At 51.0% G+C, this 24,926-nt stretch overlaps 1 protein-coding gene across 1 annotated transcript in view; it reads right to left on the reverse strand.

The window, feature by feature from the left end:
- Positions 1-24,926, reverse strand: part of VWCE (von Willebrand factor C and EGF domains) — a 50,517-nt gene that overhangs the window by 11,859 nt on the left and 13,732 nt on the right. The window contains exons 5-19 of the mRNA XM_032153006.2: positions 23,996-24,049; positions 20,404-20,520; positions 19,402-19,530; positions 18,415-18,857; positions 18,246-18,339; positions 16,042-16,124; positions 13,093-13,180; positions 10,976-11,061; positions 9,706-9,823; positions 8,338-8,423; positions 5,899-5,995; positions 4,448-4,530; positions 2,089-2,179; positions 1,923-2,005; positions 1,454-1,544 (exon numbers count right to left, since the gene is read on the reverse strand). Coding sequence (XP_032008897.1) covers positions 1,454-1,544; positions 1,923-2,005; positions 2,089-2,179; positions 4,448-4,530; positions 5,899-5,995; positions 8,338-8,423; positions 9,706-9,823; positions 10,976-11,061; positions 13,093-13,180; positions 16,042-16,124; positions 18,246-18,339; positions 18,415-18,857; positions 19,402-19,530; positions 20,404-20,520; positions 23,996-24,049 — 1,743 coding nt within the window. The remainder of the gene's footprint in view (positions 1-1,453; positions 1,545-1,922; positions 2,006-2,088; positions 2,180-4,447; positions 4,531-5,898; positions 5,996-8,337; positions 8,424-9,705; positions 9,824-10,975; positions 11,062-13,092; positions 13,181-16,041; positions 16,125-18,245; positions 18,340-18,414; positions 18,858-19,401; positions 19,531-20,403; positions 20,521-23,995; positions 24,050-24,926) is intronic.

The raw sequence follows: 24,926 nt of genomic DNA on the forward strand, positions 1-24,926 counted from the left end.
TCGTCTGGGAAGTGAGGAGCGCCTCTGCCCGGCCACTCGTCGTCTGGGAAGTGAGGAGCGCCTCTGCCCGGCCACCCGTCGTCTGGGAAGTGAGGAGCGCCTCTGCCCGGCCTCCCCGTCCGGGAAGAAGTGAGGAGCGCCTCTGCCCGGCCGCCCCGTCTGGGAAGAAGTGAGGAGCGCCTCTGCCCGGCCGCCCCGTCCGGGAAGAAGTGAGGAGCGCCTCTGCCCGGCCGCCCCGTCCGGGAGGAGGTGGGGAGCACCTCTGCCCGGCCGCCCCGTCTGGGAAGTGAGGAGCGCCTCTGCCTGGCCGCCCCGTCTGGGAAGTGGGGAGCGCCTCTGCCCGACCGCCTCATCTGGGATGTGGGGAGCGCTTCTGCCCGACCACCCCGTCTGGGAGGTCTACCACGGAGGCCAGGGGCAATGTGGGGGCTGGACGTGGTGGCTCACGCCTGTGGTCCCGGCACTCTGGGGGGCCGGGGCGGGTTGATCACTTCAGGCTGGGAGTTCGGGACCAGCCTGGCCAACATGGCGAAACATATGAAAAATGCGACAGACAGACCAACCAACCAACTCAGTGACAACGGAACGGGTCTACCCTGGAGTCATACTCTAAGTTTTTCTATTTTCCTCCCTTTCTGATCCTTTGTCCCACTTTCTTTTTCTTCCTCTTCCTTCTCCTTCTTCTTTGTCGAGTGGAGGATTGAGCTATTATCACTGATCCATATAAAGTCCCTCTCTCATTTATTTTAATTCGCACCCCCCATTTCTATTCCCCGACTTCCATGTGCAACCTTCCTAATATGTTTGATATGCATCTTTTTGTTTGTATGTATTTTTAGAAAATGTTTGTTTTGTGTGCAAAATAAAATTAATAAAAAAATAAAAAATAAATAAAAAAAGAAAAAAAAGAAAAAACAAAAAAAGAAGAAAAAGGGAATGCAGGCCAGGCACAGTGGCTCACGCCTGTAATCCCAGCACTTTGGGAGGCTGAGGGGGGCGGAACACGAGGTCAGGAGATCAGAGACCATCCTGGCTAACATGGTGAAACCCCATCTCTACTAAAAATACAAAAAAATTAGCCAGGCGTAGTGGTGGGCGCCTGTAGTCCCAGCTACTCGGGAGGCTGAGGCAGGAGAATGGTGTGAACCCGGGAGGTAGAGCTTGCAGTGAGCCAAGATCGTGCCACCGCACTCCAGCCTGGGCGACAGAGCGAGACTCCATCTCACAAAAAAAAGGGGAGTGCAAATAAATAAACATCATGGTGTGTGGCATCATGAGCACGGGATGAGGGGTCAGCAGGCCACAACACAGCTGTACAACCTTGCGCAAGCCACGTTCCCTCTCTGAACATGCCTTTCTCTTATCCAGCCCTTTACAAGTTCCATGTACTGGGGAAGAAAAGCAAAATGGAAGAAGATGGCAGAGAAACTCCAGGACCCAGAGGCCCACTTACCTGGACAGGAAGAGCAGCAGTCCCCACGGAGCAGAGCAGGGTCGGCACAGGCCCGCTGGCAGGGAACCTTCTCGCAGCTCACCTCTCCTAGCTGGGGAAGCAGAAGGACCCCCATGAGGAAGCCCAGAGCATCTTGCCTGCCCTGGGCAGTGCCCTCAAGGGCCTCTTGCACCAGCAGCAGGACCCACGGAAAGATCCCAGGACAGAGGCTGCAGTGCCTGAGCCCTCGCCTGGAGAACAGGTAAAGCCAGCCATGGCAGGACCCCCTTAGGGAAACCACTTCTGCCTCTGGACTTCCACAGAGGGAAGAGATGGTCAAAACCAAAGATATTCTGGCAGTTAATTAAAGGTGGAGGATGGCAGGAGGATGGACTTATGCTGGCTAAAGGGCTCCATGCTTTGCAAAGGGACAAAAGGCAAGAAGCCGCCCTCTGGCGGGGCCGCTCCTGGGTTCCCAGGCCCAGCTCACCTGGCACGTGCACCGGGTGCAGGGTTCATCATCCAAGGTGAACACCTGGCCATTCGCCACCTTCCTTCCCTCGTAGTTGCAGTCTGTGGAGGCAGAGGAGACAGGAGCCCATGAAAGCCGAGGCCTGGCCGGGAGCCTGGCACGTGGGGCAGCTGGTCCCACTCACCTCGGCACACGGGGCAGCACTCCCCGTCAGGGTGGAAAGGGTAGGTACAGGTGATGGGGCAGTCCACGGGGGAACAGGCCACTGAGCCCAGCTGCAGGACACAGAAAATACACAAGGCCCTCGGTTCAGGACAGCTGACAAGACACTCAGGAAGACGCCACTCCTATAGCCACTGAGTGCCCATCAGAACAATCAACATTGTGGGAGGAGTCCATGGTGGGGCAGTGGGGCAGGGGGCGCCTTTTCTCTGTTGGGGTCCATCTTCCCACTAGAATTCAAGCCCCTCGAAGGTAAGAACATGGCCTTGTCCACGGACGGCATCTGTTAACGGGTGCCTGTTGCGTGAACTGCCCAGAAAAGATAAGCACCAAAACCCGAGAGAGAAAGATCCAGGGGCCAAAGTTCCCCAAAGCCCGAGGCTGAGAACAACTAGGGCCTACGTGCAGTGGGTCACTCAGGGTAAGTAGCCCAGGGCTGTTTACATGTACAGAGCTGTTTACCCTGAGTTTCTCAATCTTTCTGCAGACCGTGTCCCTTGTCACGCAGGCACTCTGCTGAGGCTCACTGATCACCAAAGAAATACCACATCTGCACCCACGCCAGCAAAGCAGCATCAACCCGCATTCAGAGCGTCAGCATGATAAGCATGAAGAATTTTTTTACTGGGTGCGGTGGCTCACACCTGTAATCCCAACATTTTGGGAGGCTGAGGCAGGAGGATCATTTGAGGTCAGGAGTTCTAGACCAGCCTGGCCAACATGGCAAAACTCCGACTCTACTAAAAGTACAAAAATTAGCCGGGCGTGGTGGTGCACACCTGTAATCCCTGCTACTCAGGAGGCTGAGACAGGAGAATTGCTTGAACCTGGGAGGCGAAGGTTGCAGTGAGCCAAGATTGCGCCACTGCACTCCAGCCTGGCAAGAGAGCAAGACTCTGTCTCAAAAAAATAAATAAATAAAAGAATTTTTTTTCATCCAGGCATAGTGGCTCACACCTATAATCCAGCACTTTGGGAAGCTGAGGTAGGAGGATCACTTGAGGCCAGGAATTCAAGACCAGCCTAGGCAACAGAGCAAGATCCTGTCTCAGTATTTTCTTATGTAAAATTTTTTTTTAAATACATTTTTAAAAAAGAAAAAAAAAAACTTTTTGGCTGGGTGCAGTGGCTCATGCCCGTAATCCCAAAACCTTGGGAGGCCAAGGTAGGAGGATTGCCTGAGCCCAGAAGTTCCATACCAGCCTGAACAGTACAACACAACCCCATCTCTATGAAAAGAATTTTTTAATTAGCCAGGTGTGGTGGTAATCCCAGCTGGGTGTGATCCCACCTACTTGGGAGGCTGACATAGGAGGATCGCTTGAGCCCAGGAGGTCAAGGTTGCAGTGAGCCAAGATCATGCTACTGCACTTCAACCTGGGTGACAGAGCAACACCCTGTCTCAAAAAAAAAAAAATTTTTATTTTTCATTTTCCAAAAACTAAATGATACTATGGGACATGCTTTTTCAGACTGAGAGGCAGTATGACCCAGGAGAATAAATGTGCATCTCGGAATCACAATACTAGGGTTCCATTCTCAGTACTTTGATTAACTAGTTACGGGATCTTAAGCAAAGACTCTCTCTTTGCCTTGGTTTTCTCATCCAGAAGAATGAGATGATAAATTCTTGAATGGATTAGCTGAGTGCATGCCTATGAAGGGCCTGGCACACAGCAAGAGCTGGATCACATGAGTCTACTGAAAAGGTTCCAGTACTGGGTTCTGGGTTTGTGCACTTCACCTCCACCCTCATCAAGAATCCCTAAGACTCTCCCTAGGGGGTAACCCAGAAGCAGAGGACTTTGCCAGCTAGGTTTAAAAATATTTCTCTGGGCTGGGTATGGTGGCTCATGCCTGTAATCCCAACACTTTGGGAGGCTAAGGTGGGCGGATCACCTGAGGTCAGGAGTTCGGGAACAGCCTGGCCAACATGGCGAAATCCCGTCTCTACCAAAAATACAAAAATTAGCCAGGCGTGGTGGTGCATGCCTGTAGTCCCAGCTACTTGGGAGGCTGACACAGGAGAATCGCTTGAACCCGGGAGGCAGAAGTTGCAGTGAGCCAAGGTCACACCACTGCACTCCAACCTGGGAGCCTGGGTGACAGAGCAAGCCTCCATCTCAAAAACAAACAAAAAAAATTTCTCTGGCCCTGTCTAAAGGGTCACCCTGGGCAGGACTGGAGGGAGCTGACTTCCACCATGAACCAGAAGCATCCCTTGTCTTGGAGGTCTCTGGATTTTGCCTCTGGGATTCAGGAGCTGATGTCAGTTGTGGGGGAGTTTCCAGAGGCGGGGGTCAGATCTGGGTGGTCCATACCAGGCAGATGCAGCTCAGACATGGGTCCAGCACAGACGGGAAGGTCTCGTTGTTATAGAAGATTCTGCCTGTGTAGGTACAGCCTGCCAGAGAGAGCACGCGCTGAGCACCAGCTGGGAGTGGCCAGGGACCAGGCTCCCCGCCAGGGCCAAGGTCAGAGGCTTATCTGGATGCTAAAGGGGAGGCCATGTGCCTCCCCAGGCAGTCACCCCGGGAGTTAGGGAAGGGACAAAACACCTGTCTGGATTGTCTGAATCGAGTATTGACTTTTTTCCCACTGGATTCAGCAAAAGGATCAAGTGTCTTGGCCTCAGTGTCTTCACCCTGAAGAGTGGGGAGATTCGTCCTCTACCTCCTCACCAGGGGGGATCAGGCAGAAGGACTGGGAAATATGAGGTGTGTGTGAGGCCCCACAGCATCTTCCCAACCTCCTCTCTGCCCTCCAAACTCAGTCAAATCACCAACCCCACCTGTCCAGAACATTCCCCAACACCACTCCCCTCTCTGATTCCTGACAGCCCCAGAAGCCTGATGTGAGTGACGCCACCTTGGATGATACTATCACATACTGCTGAGTGTAAAAGCAGGTGATGAGACAGTAGCGGAAGCTTTAAAAAAAATAATAAAATATATATATATATATATATAAAATGTACATCTACTAAATGTGTGTGAGCAACACAAAAAGAGACTAAAAGGACATAAACACAAATTTAACAGTACTAATAGGTCCTTGTTAATATTTTTTATTTTTGCTTTCTGTACTTTTTTTCTAAATTTTCTATAATGGAGCTGGGTGCATTGGCTCATGCCTGTAATCCCAGCACTTTGGGAGGCCGAGGCAGGCAGATCACCTGAGGTCAGGAGATCGAGACCAGCCTGGCCAACATGGTGAAACCCCGTCTCTACTAAAAATACAAAAATTAGCCAGGCATGGTGGTGGGCACCTGTGATCCCAGCTACTCGGAAGCCTGAGGCAGGAGAATTGCTTGAACCCGGGAGGTGGGGGTTGCAGTGAGCTGAGATCGTGCCACTGCACTCCAGCCTGGGTGAGAGAGCAAGGCTCTGTCTCAAAAAAATAAAATAAGATAAATTTTCTATAATAAAACATTACTTCTGAAATCATGGAAGAGGTAAAAATGACTATTAAAAGGCAAAAATGACTATTAAAACTTCTCTCCTCCTGCTGTTCTCCAATTGTCTCACAGGTGCAGCTCCTGTACCACCCACCTGCACTGTAAGCCCTGCGTGTCTTCAGATCTGCCTAGAGCACTCAGAGGGGGCCTGACTTGGGTAAACTGTTCTACCTCAGTTTCCTTATCTGTGCAATGGGGTTGTCCCTTGGGGTTGTTAGGACGACATAAGATGAAGGTTGTATAGGGCTTAGCGCAAAGGAACCCGATGCCTGAGATGCCCTGCCCTGGGGGCTTGGGGCGGAGGCAGGGGATTACCTGCTGAACAGTCTGGGCAGCACTGTCCAGGGATCCGGATCGGGTGAGGGCAGGAGTCCACACAGTCTGTCCTCTTGCAGCTCACCGAGCCATCTGCCTGGAGGAAGGAGGAACTTCACCAAGACCCCACCGGTGACACCAGCCCCTGCCTCCCCACCCTGCAAAAGAAACAGCAATGCTGCAAACTGGCCAAGGCTTGCCCTAAAAGGCAACATAATGAGGCTGGAAAATGGCAGGTCTCCCCTAAAGATGACCGGCTCCTTGAGAAAGGCCATGTGAGCCTTCCAGGAAGTCTATGCATCTTTAAGGAGAAGGAAGGTCAGGGCTGGGATTCTGGTCTCCTCGGCTTCCTGTAGCAGCCAAAGGCTACACCGTCACCCCCATCCAAATCCTTTCTCAGCTTTTCCCTGGAACCCTGGCTCACCAGGAACCTACAGAGTACCATAAAACCCTATTTTTAGAAAAAACAATGCCACCAGAAGTGTCTATTTCAGAGAGCCAAAGTGCCATACAAGGTTTCTCTTTTTTTTTTTTTTTTTAAGACGGAGTCTCACTCTGTTACCCAGGCTGGAGTGCAATGGCACAATCTTGGCTCACTGCAACCTCCACCTCCCAGGTTTAAATGGTTCTCCTGCCTCAGCCTCCCGAGTAGCTGGGATTACAAGCATGTGCCACCATGCCAGGCTAATTTTTGTATATTTAGTAGAGAGGGGTTTCACCACATTGGTCAAGCTGGTCTTGAACTCCTGACCTCAAATGATCCACCCGCCTTGGCCTCCCAAAGTGCTGGGATTACAGGTGTGAGCCACCGCACCCGGCCTCTTTTTCTTTAAAAAAAAAAAAAAAAAAAAAACACAAAAGCAATCTGACAGTTTGAACCTTTTGTATCACTCTCTTGGTGACTGATTATGGGTGGCCGAAATCTGTCATAAAGGAGAAGACAGCACAGGAAGGACTTTCCTCCCAACTCTAATTTCAATGAGATGTGTTCGGCTTACAGCTTTTTAACAAACGGCTCATCGAAGGCACTAGAAGGCTGGGCTTCTCCCACATGAAAGTGCACACAAATGACCTGGAGGTTAAAATGCAGTTTGTGAGAGCAGAGGTGTGGGCAGGGCCTTGAAAGGCTGCACGTCTAACCAGGGCTCCCAACGCAGGTGCAAGGGACCTCATTTTGAGAAATAAATCTCTAAAAGACTCGAAGCTCTTAAAGTAGAAAGGAAAGCCAGCATGTATTAGACTGGTGCAAAAGTAATTGCGGTTTCTGCCATTATAAATAATGGTAAAAAACTGCAATTACTAGTACTTCAATAATGAGCTAAAACAATTGTATTTCTGGGTGGATAGCTGTGTTTACATTGTTGTTGATCTGACTCAAACTCATGCACCTCCTTACCCATTTCTGAAATGGCGAGGTCACATGTTTTGTAGTCATGAAGAAAACATTGCAATTTCACAGAAACAGCCTGAACAACTGGGTCTCAGGCTACCCCACTCCCTCAGTTATCCATGCCTGGGGAAAACCTATGAAGGTTCCTAATTCTTACTCATCATGCCGGCAGCTCCCTGCACATGCACAGTGTGTTACACACATTTTTTTTTGAAACAGGGTCTTTCTCTTCTGCCCAGGCTGGAATGCAGTGATGCGATCATGGCTCACTGCAGCCTCGACCTCCTGGATCAGCCTCAGGAGCTGAGGAAGCGATCCTCCCACCTTAGCCTCCCAAGTAGCTGGGACCACAGGGGCATGCCACTACATGCAGCTAATTTTTGTATTTTTTTGTAGAGACAGGGTCTCACCATGTTGCCCAGGCTGGTCTCAAATTCCTGGGCTCAAGCACTCTTCCCACCTCAGCTATGTTGGGATTATAGGCGTGAGCCACCACTCTTGGCCATACACACTTTTTTTTTTTTTTTTTTTTTTTTTTGAGATGGAGTCTTGCTTTGTTGCCCAGGCTGGGGTGCAGTGAAGCGATCTCAGCTCACTGCAACCTCTTCTTCCCGGGTTCAAACAATTCTCCTGCCTCAGCCTCCCAAGTAGCTGGGACTACAGGCACCCGCCACCACGCTCGGCTAATATTTTATATTTTTAGTAGAGACAGGGTTTCAGCGTGTTAGCCAGGATGGTCTCAATCTCCTGACCTTGTGATCTGCCCACCTCAGCCTCCCAAAGTGCTGGGATTACAGGCGTGAGCCACCGCGCCTGGCCAACCATACACACTTCTTAAGGCTAACTGCCAAGCACCATCGTCCTCACACATCTACTGAGAGCAGGATAAACTCGGTCCAACCCTTTTTGTGAAAGTGGAACTTGACAGCACCGGAGGGAGACTGTGGCCAGCCTGAGGCCAGCCTCCGGAGAGGCCAGGATGCTTGTCTCCTCTGGGTGAGGCGGGGCAGCCAGGTAAAGCAGCTGAAGGCGAGCAGGTTGTCATTCACCTGGCAGATGCATAACTCACAGGGGTCACCAGGCGACCAGATCTGTCCAATCGGAAACTCTACCCCATTGTCGTCGAGAGAGCAGCCTGGATGAGGACAATGGCAGAGAAAAGACAGTGGGCACAAGACCTAGAATACAACAGCAGCAAGGACAGACGCCTCATGCACACACACACAGACATCAATATCACACACGGACACACAAACTTACACACACTCAAATGCACACTTACATACACACAGATACAATTCACACAGACACACAAACATACACTCATACAAATGCACACTTAAATACACATGTACACACAGATACCATTCATACACAAACAGAGACACACATACTGATACAAATGTACATTTGCATACACACACAGATACAACACAGACACACATGCACACAGACACACACATATCATACAAATGCACATTTACATACACACACAGATACAACTCACAGACACATACACTCATACAAGTACACTTACATACACATACATATGCTCAGACACACACACACACAGATACTAACACAGACACAAACTTACACACAGACAAACTCAGAATCATACTTACATGCACATACACATATACAGACACAACAAACACAAACATGCATGCTCACACAGGCACACACAAAAACACAAAAACAGACACATACAAACATACATACCACAGAGACACACTCATACCACACAAAACAGACACATGCTCATACACAAAGACACATGTACACAGACCCCCACACACAGATACCATTAACACACTGACACACACACACACAGAAAACTACTCAGAAACACAGAAACACACAAACACACAGGCACACACTAAGACATACTACACAAAACACAGATACGCACTCGTATACAGGCAAAGACACATGTACATAAATTTAAACACATTCATACAAATGTACACATACACATACACGCTCAGACACACTACTCACACAGACACATACATACACTTACATGCACACACACATATGCAGACACAACAGACACAAACATGCATGCTCACACAGGCACACACAAAAACACAGACACATACACACACACACCCCCACAGAGAGACACATAGACATACTACACAAAACACAGACACACACTCATATACATAAATACAAAGACACACATATGCAGGTACATTAACACACTAACAGATAACCACTCACAAACTCAGAGACACACAAACTTACACACAGGCACACACTCAGACACACTACACAAAACAGACTCACACTCATACACATGCAAAGACACACACGCAAACAACACACACACCAGCAGTCTCAGCAGCAGGTGAAGCTCAGCCTCTCTCCCCAGCATCCATGCCCTGTGTCGGGGCAGCCCTGGACCAGCTCACCTGTCGCGGGTGTGGGCTCCTGGCAGGTGAAGCAGCACTGCCCAGGGCCCAGCCGCCACTCTTCTCGGGGGCAGGCCAGCTCAGGGCAGGGCATGAAGGAGCACTCCACCTCCCCATTCTGGAAGAGAGCTCAGGCACAGAATGATGAGGGCAGTGCCCCGCCTGGGGACCATGGAGAGCTAGAGGAGGCCGGCAGGCTGCCATCACCCTCCCAGCTACTCAAGTGAAACCGACAAAGAAATCTCCAAGGAGCACAACAGTGGGGTGGGGGGAACCAGGAGTCCTTCAATGGGGGCTGGATGTGAGCCCAGGAGGGCATCCTGGGAATAGGCACGACCTCCACCATATCTCACCCTCCCACTTCCATCCAGGCTCCCTACTGCCTAAACCATTTGGCAGCTTCACTGAGTGCAAAGCCCTCAATGCAGCTGGTGGAGCCCTTCAGTACTGAGTCGGGGCAGAGGCTGTCAGTGCCCACCCAGCTCCTGTCTCCGAAGTACTGCCAGTGGATGACAGCAGCTGTGTCCTCCAGAGATGCCTGGATGGTCACCGCCCCCACTCCCTGGGGAGCAGAGAGAGTCTTTACAACTGACTGGCCCTGAGGTGCAAGAGCCTTGCTCCCCAGCACGGTCCACTGCCCAGAGCTTCCCAGGGATCAGTGTGAGACCACACCTTCACCCTGCTTCCTCTCCTGCCCCACCCTTCTTCCTTCACCAGTTTCTCCTGAGAATACTCCCTCGGTAAGTCACCTGCACTGGCCCTGCTTCTAGGGAACACAACCCAAGATGCAACCCCTACCTGCAGCCTTGCCGCCTGCCTGACTCTCTCCATGCTCCAGCCAGAATGGCCATCTCCAATCCTCCACCCTCTGCTGGGTACAGCAACCTCAGCTCCCCGCCTGATGAGTCCCTACCACCCTCCAGGCCTCTACTTAACATCCCACCTTCCAAAAAAGCATCAGGAGCCCTGGGCACCCGGCCATCAACCCACCTAGGCAGTGGGCTTCCGGACCAAGGGGACTGGGGTTTCCTTGTGCTTAGCTGTGTCCCCAGCACACAGTAGGTGCTCTGTGAATAGCAGTGCTGAAAGATGAAGTTCAAAGAGACTGTGGGAAGGCCTGGGGGATCCCTGTAGTGCCTTTGCTTCCTCAGTTTCCATGTTGCTGTATGGGCAACTCATGTTCTCCTAGTCATGTCAACCTGAGTAAAGTGTTGTGCCTCGCTCCCCTCCCCATCAATTCCACAGGCTTCAGGACACTCAGCCACCATACCTGGCAGACACAGGTGGTACACTCATCACCACCCCCACTGAACACGGCCCCGTCTGCATACCACCGGCCGTGGAAATAGCATCTCACTGCAGAGGAGAAAGGGAGAAGCAGCTCAAGGTCTTTGGGCAGAGGCAGCTAAAGAAAAGGGGGAACAAATGGGTGGGGAGCCCCAGGGCACTTAACACACACCCACAACACTCCACAGCATGCTCCGTGCCCAGGAACCCAAAACACTTCTCCCCCTCCCAACCCCAGAAACAAAACAAGTCATGCCGACAAAGGGCTGGGTGTGGCAGTTCACGTCTGTAATCCCAACATTCTGGGAGGTCGAGGTGGGAGGATCTCTTGCACCCAGGAGTTCGAGACCAGTCTGGCCAACACAGCGAGACCTCATCTCTACAAAAACTTTAAAAAATTAGCTGAGTGCAGCAGTGCGTGCCTGTTGTCCTAGCTAATCAGGAGGCTGAGGCAGGAGGATGGCTTGAAACCAGGGGTTGAGGTTATAATGATTGCACCACTCTACTGCAGCCTGATCGACAGAGCAAGACCCCATCTTAACAACAACAAAAAATCTGACAAAGAATGAATCACATGTAAGACGAGGTCCTTAACCAAAAAGGCAGGGGAAGTCCGAAATAACTAAAGAGTAACAGAAAAAAAGAAATAAAAAGAGACTGTCCAACACCTAAGACAAAGGTGCCACCTTAGACAAATGATGCTACCACCCCCTGGAGGCTGTGAGAATTTGGGGAGAGCCTTTGATTTGAAGATCCACTCCAGTGAAAAAACAGCTTTAGAAACTGCCCAGGCCCACCTGCCGCTAGTCAGACTGCCCTGGGCTCAAATCCTAGCTACACAACTCATCAGGGAATGACTTTGGGCAAGACACTTAAAGCTCTCTAAGCCTCAGTTTTCTCATCTGTACAATGGGACCAATAAGGGTTCTTACCTCATAGAGACTACATTGACTATGCAAAAGTAAGTCAATTAAAAATAATGTAACATTTAAACATTAAGAAAAAAAAACACTTAAAAAGAACACCAGCTTTGAAATCAGGTAGACTTGAATTCAAGTTCTGCTCCATTACTTAATGGTTGTGTGTCTTTAGGCAGTGACTTGAATTTTCCAAGCCTCAGTTTTCCCATCTGTAAAATGGGGCGATAAATAGTACTGCCTTACAGTGGTGACACAAGGGTTCCATGAGATGGAGTTCTGGCAAGTGCCCCACACAGCAAGGGGCACAGGGTCAGCAGGGAACATCCATGACAGCGATGATGCCATCCCAGGAAAGAAAACCTTGTTTTTAACAAAGGACCAACTCATTAGTGGCTAAGGAGAGACCCCTCCCTGCCCTGGGACAGAGCAACGACAAGGGTGGACTGAAACCCAGTCCTGCCTGAGCTGAAGGTGCCCCCTAAGGCAGGGGAAAGCTGGGCTGTGAGCACAGTCTAGCATCAAACTGCTGTGCATATAAGAAGTGCACAATAAAAACAGGCACTTTGAAATGCTTCACTTGATCTGAGTTTATAAAGCAGAAAGCAATCTCTTCCCTCACTCCTCCACTCACCCCACCCCATCACATACTCAAAAGACATCCTCCCCCGCACACACAAAGAAGCAAAATGTAAAACCGAGCTCGGGGGCTCACGCCTGTCATCCCAGCACTTTGGGAGGCCGAGGCAGGTGGATCACCTGAGGTCAGGAGTTTGAGACCAGCCTGGCCAACATGATGAAACCCCATCTCTACTAAAAATACAAAAATTAGCCCGGTGTGGCAGCAGGCGCCTGTAATCCCAGCTACTTGCTACTCCGGAGGCTCAGGGAGGAGAATCACTTGAACCTGGGAGGTGGGGTTGCAGTGAGCTAAGATCATGCCACTGCACTCCAGCCTGGAAAGCAAGTCCCCTCTCAAAAAAAAGAAAAAAAAGAAAAAAAAAAAAAGAAGCAAAATGCAAAACTGGGCTTGGGGGCTCATGCCCGTCATCCCAGCACTTTGAGAGGCTGAAGCAGGAGGACCACCTGAGGCTCAAAACCAGCCTGGGCAACATAGTGAGGTCTACAAAAAACAAAAAAAAAAAAAAAAAAAAAAGCAAAATGCTCCAAGAGTGTCACTTACCTGGAACACAAGTACAGCAATCCGACTGTGGGGGGGTCTGACAGGGGCCGGGGGGACACTCAGGAGAGATGCAGGACACGTTTCCAGCCTGAGGAGGAGGCAAGAGATGAGATGGCACTGGGGGTGCGGGTGTGGAACAGGGCTCATTCCCCACCTCACAGCAGGCCCTTCGAACAGGAAAGCTGCCTAAAGGAGGCCACAAGAAACCTTTAAATGCTGCCGTGTCACAGGGACAAATTCCCAGTGTTTATGATGCTGATATGGTTTGGCTGTGTCCCCACCCAAATCTCATCGTGAACTGTAGCTCCCATAATTCTCACGTTGAATTGAACTGAATCATGGGGGCAGTTTCCCCCATACTGTTCTTATGGTAGTGAATAAGTCTCAGGAGATCTGATGGTTTTATGAGGGGTTTCCCCTTTCTCTCGGTTCTCATTGTCTCTTGCCTTCTGCCATGTAAGATGTACCTTTCACCTTCCACCATGATTGTGAGGCCTCCCCAGCCACACAGAACTGTGAGTTCATTAAACCGCTTTTTCTTTATAAATTACCCAGTCTCAGGTGTGTCTTTATCAACAGTGTGAAAACGGACTAATACATATGGTGTGGTTAGAACACCTCCATGCCATAACACACCATTCCAGAAAAAAGGTCAGGGCAGCCCAGCAGGCAGAGCATGCTCCCTTCCTTATGCAAATGTGCCTGGGAGCTCTGGAAGGTGCTGGGGAGCAGAGAACAGAGCTGACTCCTGCAGGGAAGGAGACCCCCACACACCTTCCCATCATCTGAGTTTTGAATCAGGTGGCTCATATTGGCTAGTCAAATAATTAAATTTCAAAATAAATGTTTTAAATTTGACATGGAGACCAAAGAGCCCCCAGTTTTGGAGTCAGCCACACCTGAGTTCCAACATCTGCTCCTTCCCCATAAAGATTTTGGGCCAAGTACATCACATCTCTGAGCCCCGGTCTCCCCATCTAAGAAATAGGCTGGAATTGGCGTGTCTCTCAGGGGTTTCCAAAGATTACGTGAAATGAGATCATGCATGAAAGCACTTGGGGCTGTGTGCAGTCGCTCACGCCTGTAATCCCAGCACTTTGCGAGGCCGAAACAAGAGAACTGCTTGAGCCCAGGAGTTTGAAACCAGCCTGGCAACATAGGGAGACCCTGTCTCTACAACAAAAATAAAAACAAATTAGCTGGGGTGGTGGCATATGGCCTGTGGTCCCACTTACTTGGGAGGCTGAGGTGGGAAGATTGCTTTAGCATGGGAAGTCAAGGCTACAGTGAGCCATGATTGCACCACTGCACCCCAGCCTGGACAACAAAATGAGGTCCCATCAGTAAGAAAAGAGGAGAGGAGAGAGGAGGGATAGGGGGAGGGGGAGGGAGAGGAGCGGAGAAAGGGAGGAGGAGAGGAGAAGAGAAGACAGGGGAGGGGAGGGAGGGGAGGGGAAGGGCAGGAGAGGAGAGGGGCAGGAGAGGAGAGAGAGGAAGGAAGGAGGGAGGGAGTGAGGGAAGGAAGGAAGGGAGGGAGGGAAGACAGACGGAGGAAGGAAGGAATGAATGAAAGAAGGAAGGAATGAGGAAGGGAGGAAGGGAAGGAAGGAGGGAAGAGAGAGAGGAAGGAAGGAAGAGAGAAAAAGAGAAGTGAGAGACAGAAGGAAAGAGAGAGAGAAAGAGAAGAAAGAAACAAGAAAGAAACAAAAAGAAAGAGAGAAAGGAGGGAGGGAGGGAACTTGGCTGCTGTGCTTTCATGTTGCACATAGGAAGAGTTTGATAAAGGGTGCTGGTGGTTGTCTGCATGCCTCTGATTTCACACTGCAGCATCCACCTTTGATGCCAGAGCAAGAGACATTTAAAGATGGTCATGACCAGGTGCAGTGGCTCATCTCTGTAATCCCAGCATTTTGGGAGGCCAAGGTGGGAGGATCGCTTGAGCCTAGGAATTTGAGACCAGCCTGGCCAACACAGCAAGACCCAGCCTCTACAAAAAAAAAAAAAAAAATTAGCCAAGTGTAATGGCATGAGCCTGTGGTCTCAGCTACCTGGGAGACTGAGATGGGAGGGTCGCTTGAGCCCAGGAATTCGAGGCTGCAATGAGCTATGACTGCACCACTATACTCCAGCCTGGGCAACAGAGCAAGACACTGTCTCTAAAATAAAAAATAAAGATGGTCAGAGGGTGGCAGTGAGGGCTGGTAGACAGAGCCCTGACTTTGGGCTCAGACAGACCTCAAATCCCAGCTCTGCCACCTCCCAGCCTCTGTCTTTTCATCTGCAGAATAGAGGCAGTAAAGCTGACCCCGAAGAGCTGCTGGAGCCTCGGTGAGGAAAGAGATGAGAAGCACCAACCCTGGGCCTGGCACTCAGTAGATGCTCCTAATCAGCATTTTCTTTTTTTTTTTTTTAAGACAGAGTCTCGCTCTGTCGCCCAGGCTGGAGTGCAGTGGTACGATCTTGGCTCACTGCAACGTCAGCATCTGGCAGGGCAGGCACACAGTAGGTGCTTAGTAACTATTCTTGCAGGAGTGAATTTGCCCAAAGCCAAATACTTTTAACAAGCTGAGTTTGGTAATGAGCCTTCTTTCTCCCAAATGTGGAGACCTTTATTGTGCTGGCAAATATTTTGCCTGGAGAGAAAAACAGCCTCCCTGGTGGGAAGTTTCCGAGGGAGTTTAATCCCCTCCCCTTCCTAAACAGACAGACCCTGTGTGCCTGCTGGCTGTCTGCTGTGGAGCAGAAGCCTCCCTTACTCCACCAACCTTCGTGTTTTACACTTCCCTCCCCCTTTTTAAATTCTGCAGCTTCTAACCAAATTCCACAACCTGAGAATGTTCCCTTCCACTCAACAAGCTCACCTTTAACATCCGGTCTTTTCCCCTTCCTCTAAAACCCCCAAAGGTTAAGAAAACACCCACGAGGCTTTGAGGATCTTGTGACGCTTACCAGACAGACACAGACAGTGCAGTTCTCGTTGGGAGGTGAAAACACATCCCCTTCAGCTCGGACGACACCACTGTGAAAACAGCCTTTGAAAGACAAATAGGAGGTAGAGCCATCAGACCTCTTCAAAGAAGAGGAAGCTTGAGGTCTCGCTGCTTCTCCAGGCTTAATGTACCTGGAACATTCTCTCACTGCCCTAGGTGTCCCAGGAGTGGTAGATTCAGGGTACTCTGACTGTGTGGTCCTGCAAGGATCAGCTGTGGTGGCCCCAGAAGGGTCCATTCATGTCTCACAAACCCACAACTGTCTGGAGGACACGACATTTTCTTCCCAGAGGGCAGGAAAGGCAGCCTGGTTTCAAAACCTGAGGCCAGGTGCAGTGGCTCACACCTGTAACCCCAGCACTTTGGGAGGCCGAGGTGGGCAGATCACAAGGTCAGGAGTTTGAGACCAGCCTGGCCAACATAGTGAAACCCCGTCTCTACTGAAAATACAAAAATTAGCTGTGCGTGGTAGCGCGTGCCTGTAATCCCAGCTACTCAGGAGACTGAAGCAGGAGAATCGCTTGAACCCGGGAGGCAAACGTTGCAGTGAGCTGAGATTGCGCCATTGCACTCCAGCCTGGGTGACAGAGCGAGACTCCGTCTTAAAAAAAAAAAAAAAAAAACTGGCCCTCTAGCTCCGTTAACCAGCGTGGCCCTGGACATGTCACTTCACCTCTCTAGTACCCAGCTTGTCTTCACTGCAAAATGAAAACACCACCATGTACCCTGCAGGGATCTTGGAAGGATCCAAAACCTAGGCAATAAAGTACCCAATACTTCGCACTCAGGACTTAGCATGTAGCGGGGACATAGCCCACAACAGTCATTAAGAAAATCAAGCCAGGCCCAGCGGCTCATGCCTGTCATCCCAACACTTTGGGAAGCCGAGGCGGGCAGATCACTTGAGGTCAGGAGTTCAAGACCAGCCTGGCCAACATGACAAAACCCTGTCGCTAATAAAAAAAAGTACAAAAATTAGCCAGGCTTGGTGGTGGGTGGCTATAATCCCAGCTACTCGGGAAGATTGCTTAAACCCTAGAGGCAGAGGCTGCAGTGAGCCGAGATCACACCACTGCACTCCAGCCTGGGCGACAGAGCAAGACTCCATCTCAAAAAACAAAAACAAACAAACAAAAAAATAGTGCATTTCCATTTTAACCCTTAGGAAGACTTTTTAACTACTGCTCAATCTCCAGCAACCTCTGTGTTATATCACCAAGACCATCAGACAAAGAATCCCCTCCCATACCAACTGAATGAGAATCTGCTTTTTTTCTTTTTTTGTTAGCCAAGGTCTCACTCTGTTGCCCAGGCTGGAGTACAGTGGCACAATCATGGCTCACTGCAGCCTCGACCTCCTGAGCTCAGGTGATCCTCCCTCCTCAGTCTCCCAGGCAGGTAGGATTACACGTACACGCCACCATACCTGGCTAACTTTTTGTATTTTTTGTAGACACGGGTCCTCCCTATAAACACGGGGCTAGTCTCCAACTCCTGGGCTCAAGTGATCCACCCACCTCGGTCTCCCAAAATGCTGGGATTACAGGCTTGAGCCAGCATGCCCAGCCAAGAATCTGCATTTTAATAAGAATCCCCTTGATTCAACTGCAGAGCAAGTTTCGAGAAGCTCTGTGAAGGATCTGTGAACAATTTGGGTCCCTATCCTTCCAGCAATGGGAAGCAAATGAAAAACCATCAGCAGATGGCGGGGGCGAGTCAAAAAGGGGACAGAATTTAGAAACAACTATTCCTCCGCCTGTAGGAGGGGAACTGGGCAGGAGAAGGGGACTGCACAGTGGATTTAAAGAGGCTCGATGAATGACTGAATAAATGAATGAGCGAATGAAGCTGAAAACAGATGCCCAGAAGATGAAAAGTCCCCCTTGAGGCATATTACAGAATAAACAAGTGGTTCTCAAAGTGTGGTCCCTAGACCAGCCATGTCAGTATCACCTGGGAACCTGTTCAAAACGCACATGTTCTGGCCCTATCCCAGACCTACTGCATCAGAAGCTCTGGGGGCAGCCCCAAGGGAAATGTGGCTTAGTAAGCCCTCCAGGAGATTCTAATGTACACTAACGTTAAAGAACAGCCTTTTGGCTGCAGGAGGGTGCAGAGAAAGGAAGAGGCAGGACTATGTCCTTCCCTGGCACCAGCTCTCACCTGTGCACGATGGGCAGCACCCCCTATCTTTGGAGGGAATTGGGTGGGAACAAGCAGCTTCACACCTCACCTTTTCACAGGTCACCTTCCCATCCTAGAAGCACAAGCAGGAGTTAGAGCCACCACAGGGCCCCAGACCAAGGAAGCTCCGGGGACCCCTAGTACCCACCTCGCACCAGCACTGGGAACACCCACGCTCTGTCCAGCGACTCCCTGATTCATGCATGGCTCCCAGGTGCCAGCAGGGAGAGGGCCCTGCTGCCAGCCAGGGGGCCTCAGGGCCCCTGGGTGAGGAAGGGGTCCCCATCACCTCCCCCTGAAGGAGTGAGGGGGGTCTGAGGTTCCCCAGCAGGGAGGCAGTAGGCACTGGGGTGGCCATCAGGGTGGACAGCAGCCACACAGGGGCAGAAGGGGAGGATGTGGATAGTCTTGGGGTGGGAGATGGCAGGCGGGTGGTCCTGACTCCAGCTGGGGGCCCTGGAGCCCCAGAAGGAGGGCTATGTCCTGGGGACAGGGCAGGCCGGCCGGCCTCAGGAAGCAACAGGAGCATCTTGGAGGGGTGTTGCCGGGGCTGCAGGATGGCAGATGGGGCCAGCACGGCTTTCGGGAAAGCTGAAACAGAGGCACGGAGGTCTCTTCGGGTGGACAGCAGAGACAGGAGGCAGGGTTTAGGAAGACCTGGGCTCAGCTCCACCACCACAAGTCCCTGTTCACCCCCCGTGGTCTGCACAACGTTCTACTATGTTTATGGGCACACTGTTGCCGTGCGGTAGGGCAAACCACGGAAATGGCTGTCCCTGTAGCCCAGGATACTCGGACTCCTGTTGGGTTTTATCCTTTTATCATTTGGGAAAAAAACAGAAGGGCTAGGGAAACAGTGAAAAGAAGAAAGAAGAATGGATAAAGAAGTAGAAAAAGAAAGCGAGGAAGAAAGTGGAGTGTTGAAAGTAACAAGATGAACTGAGAACAAGGGCAGACGGAAAGGGAGCCTAGCGCCTGGTGGGCGGGGCCGGGGTAGGGCGGGGCCAGGCGCTGAGAGGGCGTGGCTGGGCGCCAGAGGGCGTGAACGGGGAGGGTCCAGGCTCTGGCGGGCGTAGCCGGGGCAGGCACTGAGAGGGCGTGGCCAGCCGCTGGGAGGGAGGGGCCTGGTGCTCACCTTCACAGGACACGCGGTCAGCTCGGAGCCTGAAGCCAGGTCGGCATGTACATAGGAAGCTGCCCACGGTGTTGTGGCAGGAATGGTGACAGACTCGCCTCTCCAATGGCCTCCGACACTCGTTTACATCTGCGGGAGAGCCTCGCTGCGGACAGCTGCTTTGTTTGGGCTACCGAGCCCTTCTTCCGCCCATCCCTTAGCTCAAAAGACTTGGGGAGTTTCCCTGCCATGTTCTTACAGGGTCCATCCCTGCCCCAAGGTGCAGGATGTGACTCAGACAGCTGGGAGCGGGGCTGAAATCTAGTGCTAGTATTGTTGATAGGTTCACACATCGAACAGGCATTTAATGCGAGTATCAGAGACTCAGCCCCAGCACTATGCATTGGTTAATTAATTGCTGCCTGGTAGGGGTAAGCCCCTCTGAGAAGCTCATCTCCAAACCTTCCACCCTCCCGTTTTTCTTTCCGAATAAAGTCTCAAAACTCACTGAGCTGCTCAAGGTAGGCTTCAGGACAAATACCTAACTCCACTAGAACAAGGTCTTTTTTCAGGCCCATGAGACCCCACCTTCAACCCATGAGCCAAGCTCAAACCAAACATGCCAATCCCTTTCTGGAAATTTCTGCTAATGGGCTGAGAAAACAGGGTCTCCTTCTAAATCAGAGGAACCAAGACATAATGTGCTTTATTTACCAAGGGGAGCAAAGGCAGCCAAGAAAATGGGTGAGCAGAGAGGAATCCTTGGGGTGTATCTGGGAGAGGAGTGGAAGAGAAACATAACAGGATGAAAGTGGCAAATGGCCAGGAAAGTCCAAGACAGGGTCTTCATGCACAGCCACGCCAACCCCAGGGACAGGCAGGCTCTGAGCAAAGGCTCAAGCCCCTTCAGGCTCCAGAGGACCAGAAAGTCTAATTGTTAACCTTCCCGGGTCCCTGGGCTCCCTGTCCATCTTCTTGATTGGCAGCCTAAGTGTGCAGACCACAGGGTCCTCCCCACCTTACCTACACAGGAGTGCCGGTTGCCATGAAGGTGGAAGCCAGTTCGACAGGAACACTTGTAGCTGCCAATGCTGTTTTTACATCTCTGCTGACAGGGAGTCCCTAGGCATTCGTCAGTGTCTGGCAGGAAAAGGGACAAGACTGGGGTTCATTTCCCCAACAGAACTTTGGAAATATGTGGTCCCCTCTTCCTCCCTCATCTCCATCTCCTATCCACACAGGGCTGTGGGGAACCACCTTAGCTGCCCCTCTTCTGCACTGCCCACATCCAGTCCTAAATACTCTCTGGACCAGCCCACATCTCTCATCCTCACTGCTACCCCTTAGCCCGGCCACATTCATCTCTAGTCTGGAGAATAGCCAGAGCCTCCAGGGTGTCTCTCTATCTCTACCTAGGTTCCTTCAAGCCATCCTCTGCACAGCCTCCAGGAAGTTCTGACCAAAGGGCATTTCTAATCAGGGCCCTCCTGCTCAAAACCTCTCCGCTGCTCCCACAGGCCACAGACCTCATCTTAGGGTAAGACACCAATGCCGCCCCATAGCTCACGACGCCTTTGAACACAGTCCTGGTTGCCTTGCCCACCGCCTTCCTTGCCCCTGACCTTCACTCTGGCTTAAATTCTTTTTTTTGTTGTCGTTGTTGTTTTTTGAGACAGAGTTTCGCTCTTTTTGCCCAGGCTGGAGTCCAATGGCGCGATCTCAGCTCACTGTGGTCTCCATCCCCTGGGTTCAAGCAGTTCTCCTGCCTCAGCTTCCCAAGTAGTTGGGATTACAGGCATGCACCACCATGCCTGGGTAATTTTGTATTTTTAGTAGAGATGGGGTTTCACCATGTTGGTCAGGCTGGTCTCAAACTCCTGACTTCAGGTGATCCACCCACCTTGGCCTCCCAAAGTGCTGGGATTATAGGCATGAGCCACGCACCTGGCCACTGACTTAAATTCTTGCCATCTTCCAAATGCACCACGCTCTTTTGGTGCTCCCCTTTTGCCCATGTTCTCTGTCCGCCTGGAATGCCTTTCCCTCTTGTCTGGCTGGAAAACTCCTACCCATACTTCAAAACTCAGCTTCAGTGGAACCTCTTCTGTAAAAGTTCCCTAGTGCTGTTTGAAATTATGAAAAACTGGAAATAATCTCCATGTTCATCAATAAGAGAAGAGTTAGTAAACTATGAAATATTTGCACTGCAGAGTCAGCAGTTAAAAGGAACAAGGCAAGTCTATTTACCCTGATGTGGAAAGATCTTCAAGACCAACATTGGGCAGGGGTGAGGGGAACAAGCAAAGGAATGACTAGGTTCAAATCCCAACTCTGGCTGAGTGCAGTGGCTCATGCCTGGAATCCCAGCCCTTTGGGGGCCAAAGGGGGAAGGATAGCTTAAGGCCAGGAATTTGAGACAAGCCTGGGCAACACAGCAAGACCCCATCTCTACAAAAAAAAAAAAAAAAGAAAGAAAGAAAAAAACCTTAGCTCTAATGTGATCTTAAGTAAGTAACAATTTCCTTAAGCCTCAGTATTCCTATCAATAAAATGGAGATAAATAATACCAACTTCACTGGGTAATTTTGAGGGCGAAAGGAGAAAATGCATGTAAAGTGCTTAGCCCAGGACCCAGCAACTATCCTATCTCTGTAAGTGCCCGTGTATGTATGTACACATCATGGGGAGGGGCAGGCAGGGCACATAGCAGACCAATGCCTGAGTGCTATGGACTAACCTCTGTCCCCTCAAAAATCGCGTTGAAGCCCCAACCACCAATGTAATGGCATTTGGAAGATAGGAAGGTAAGATAAGTAGATAAGAAGATAATTAGGGTTACATGAGGTCATGAGGGTGTGCCCTCTTGATGGGATTAGTGTCCTTGTAAGAAGAGACATGAGAGGCCTAGCTGGGTGGCTCATACCTGTAACCCCAGCACTTCAGGAGGCCAAGGTGGGCAGATCATTTGAGGTCAGGAGTTCAAGACCAGCCTGGCCAACATGGTGAAACCCCATCTCTACTAAAAATACAAAAATTAGCCACGCGTGGTGGCGCATACCTGTAACCCTAGCTACTTGGGAGAGTTGGAGAATCGCTTGAACCCAGGAGGCAGGGATTGCAGTGAACCGAGATTGCAACAATGCACTCCTGGGCAACAGGAGCGTCCTCTGTCCTCCTCCATGTCGAAAAAAAAAAAAAAAGAAGAAGAAGAAGAGATACCAGAGAGCTCTCCCTCCAAGTGAGGACACAGCAAGAAGACTGCTTTCTGAAAGCCAGGAAGAGCCCTCACCAGAAACTGAATTAGCCAGTGCCTTAATCTTGGACTTTGCAGCCTCCAGAACTATGAGAATCAATGTCGGTGGTATAAGCCCCCAGCCTGTGGAATTTTATGATGGCCGCCCAAGCAGACTAAGATGCGCAGGCTATTCTCCAGGGAGAGCAGAGGGCAGCAGTGGGAAAGAGGGCCTGGGCTAGCACCATGGCTTTTAAATTTTTTCTTATAATTTATGAAAATGTCAAACATAAAGAAAATAATAATGTAGGATTCAGGGGTAGTTCACAATTATCGGCCTTGTGAGATTCTTTCCATAATGTGTAAATAAAAGGCATTTTAAAAGAATGAGTAGTAATTGTAAGATCTCTCATCCTGCAAACTGAAGAGGTAGGATTCCTTCTCTTCCCTGGGTTTTCCCAACACTTATCCCTCATCCTAACCTTGTTCTTCTGCTCCCCATCAGACTTGGGGGAGCCTACTCCCCAGGGTAGCTCCGGAGCCTGCGCCAGCACTGGGGCAGGTGAAACAGATGAATGAAGTCAGTGAATGACCCCATCCCAGTATGCCCCTCCCATGGCCCCTCTGGACTCACAGCCTGAGTCTCTCCCAGCCCTCCCTCATCTCAGTGGCCTCCTTCCCCAGGTTGGTCGGCCCACTCTGCCCTGGCTCTCCTCACGGCCTCTCCTCCATCACCATCCCTTTATCCTGCAACAGCAGCAGCAGGTACTTTGTTTTCTGAGATGAAGTCTCACTCTGTCGTCCAGGCTGGAGTGCAGTGGTGCAATTTCGGCTCACTGCAACCTCCGCCTACTGGGTTCAAGCAGTTTTCCTGCCTCAGCCTCCCGAGTAGCTGGGATTACAAGCGCTCGCCACCACGCCTGGCTAATTTTTGTATTTTTAGTAGAGACGAGGTTTCACCATGTTGGCCAGGCTGGTCTCAAACTCCTGACCTCAGGTGATCCTCCCGCCTTGACCTCCCAAAGTGCAAGGATTACAGATGTGAGCCATCCCACCAGGCCAGCAGCAGTCGGTTCTAACTGTTAGATGTGCTGGATTCAAACTCTGACTCCACCTCTTACTAATGACTTGGCCTTGGGCAAGCCTCAGTCTCCACATCAGTCAAACAGGAACCATAACAGCATCTCCCTCAGAAGCCAGTGGTGAAGGTTCAATGCAGTGGCGCACAGAGCACACTGCGCTGGGCATGGCAGGGCTGAGTGTTCAATGTGGCATCCCCATTACACCTCCCAGAGCAGCCGTTCCTTCTCTGCAGCTCACCTTGGCAGCTGTGGCGGTCGGCAGACAGCTGCATGCCTGGCCCACACTCACACACAAACCCACCTTCTGTGTTCACACAGTGGCCCTCGCAAGAGGAGCTTACACATTCGTCAATGTCTGGAAAGAGAGAAAGCACATGTTTACACAGTGGTCCTTGCAAGAGGAACTTACATATTTGTCAGTGTCTGGGAAGAAAGCACCCTTGCAGGCCGGGCGCCGTGGCTCACGCCTATAATCCCAGCACTTTGGGAGGCCGAGGCAGGTGGATCACCAGAGGTCAGGAGTTCTAGACCAGCCTGACCAACATGGAGAAACCTCGTCTCTACTAAAAATACAAAATTAGCCAGGCATGGTGGTGCATGCCTGTAATCCCAGCTACTCGGGAGACTGAGGCAGGAGAATCGCTTGAACCCAGGAGGCGGAGGTTGAGGTGAGCCAAGATTGCACCATTGCACTCCAGCCTGGGCGACAAGAGTGAAACTCCACTCCGTTTCAAGAAAAAAAGGAAAAAAAGAAAAGAAAGCCCCCTTGCATGGCCCTCTCTGAACATGACTGTGACTCAGGAACAAATCAAGCCCACAAGGACCCTGAGCCCACACCAAGCCTGCCCTCAGCAGCGTGGAATCCCCACCTGCACCCCAGGAAGAAAGAGCAGACACCAGGAAGGTCACTGGCTATGAGGAAACCCCAGGAAGGAAGAGGCCAAGGGACTGGGGCCGACTTTAACCCATGAAGATCAGATGACGAGAGAAGACTTGGCTGAGACCAAACTGTTTCCAATGGCCCTCAAAAAGGCAGAGGGCAGTGGACAGGGAGATTGATTAAATAATCAACAGAGTCCTTCCCTCCCTCCCTTCCTTCCTTCCTTTTTCTTTCCCCCTGTGGCCCGCGCAGCAATCTCCTCGTCTCGCTGCTACCCCGCGCGGCGGACTGCCTGGGACTGCCTGGGACTGCCTGGGACTGCCGGCGCGCGCCACCGCTGCCTGTTTTTTCT

The sequence above is a fragment of the Hylobates moloch genome, unplaced genomic scaffold, assembly GCF_009828535.3.
Source record: "Hylobates moloch isolate HMO894 unplaced genomic scaffold, HMol_V3 SCAFFOLD_5, whole genome shotgun sequence".
Classification (NCBI taxonomy): domain Eukaryota; kingdom Metazoa; phylum Chordata; class Mammalia; order Primates; family Hylobatidae; genus Hylobates; species Hylobates moloch.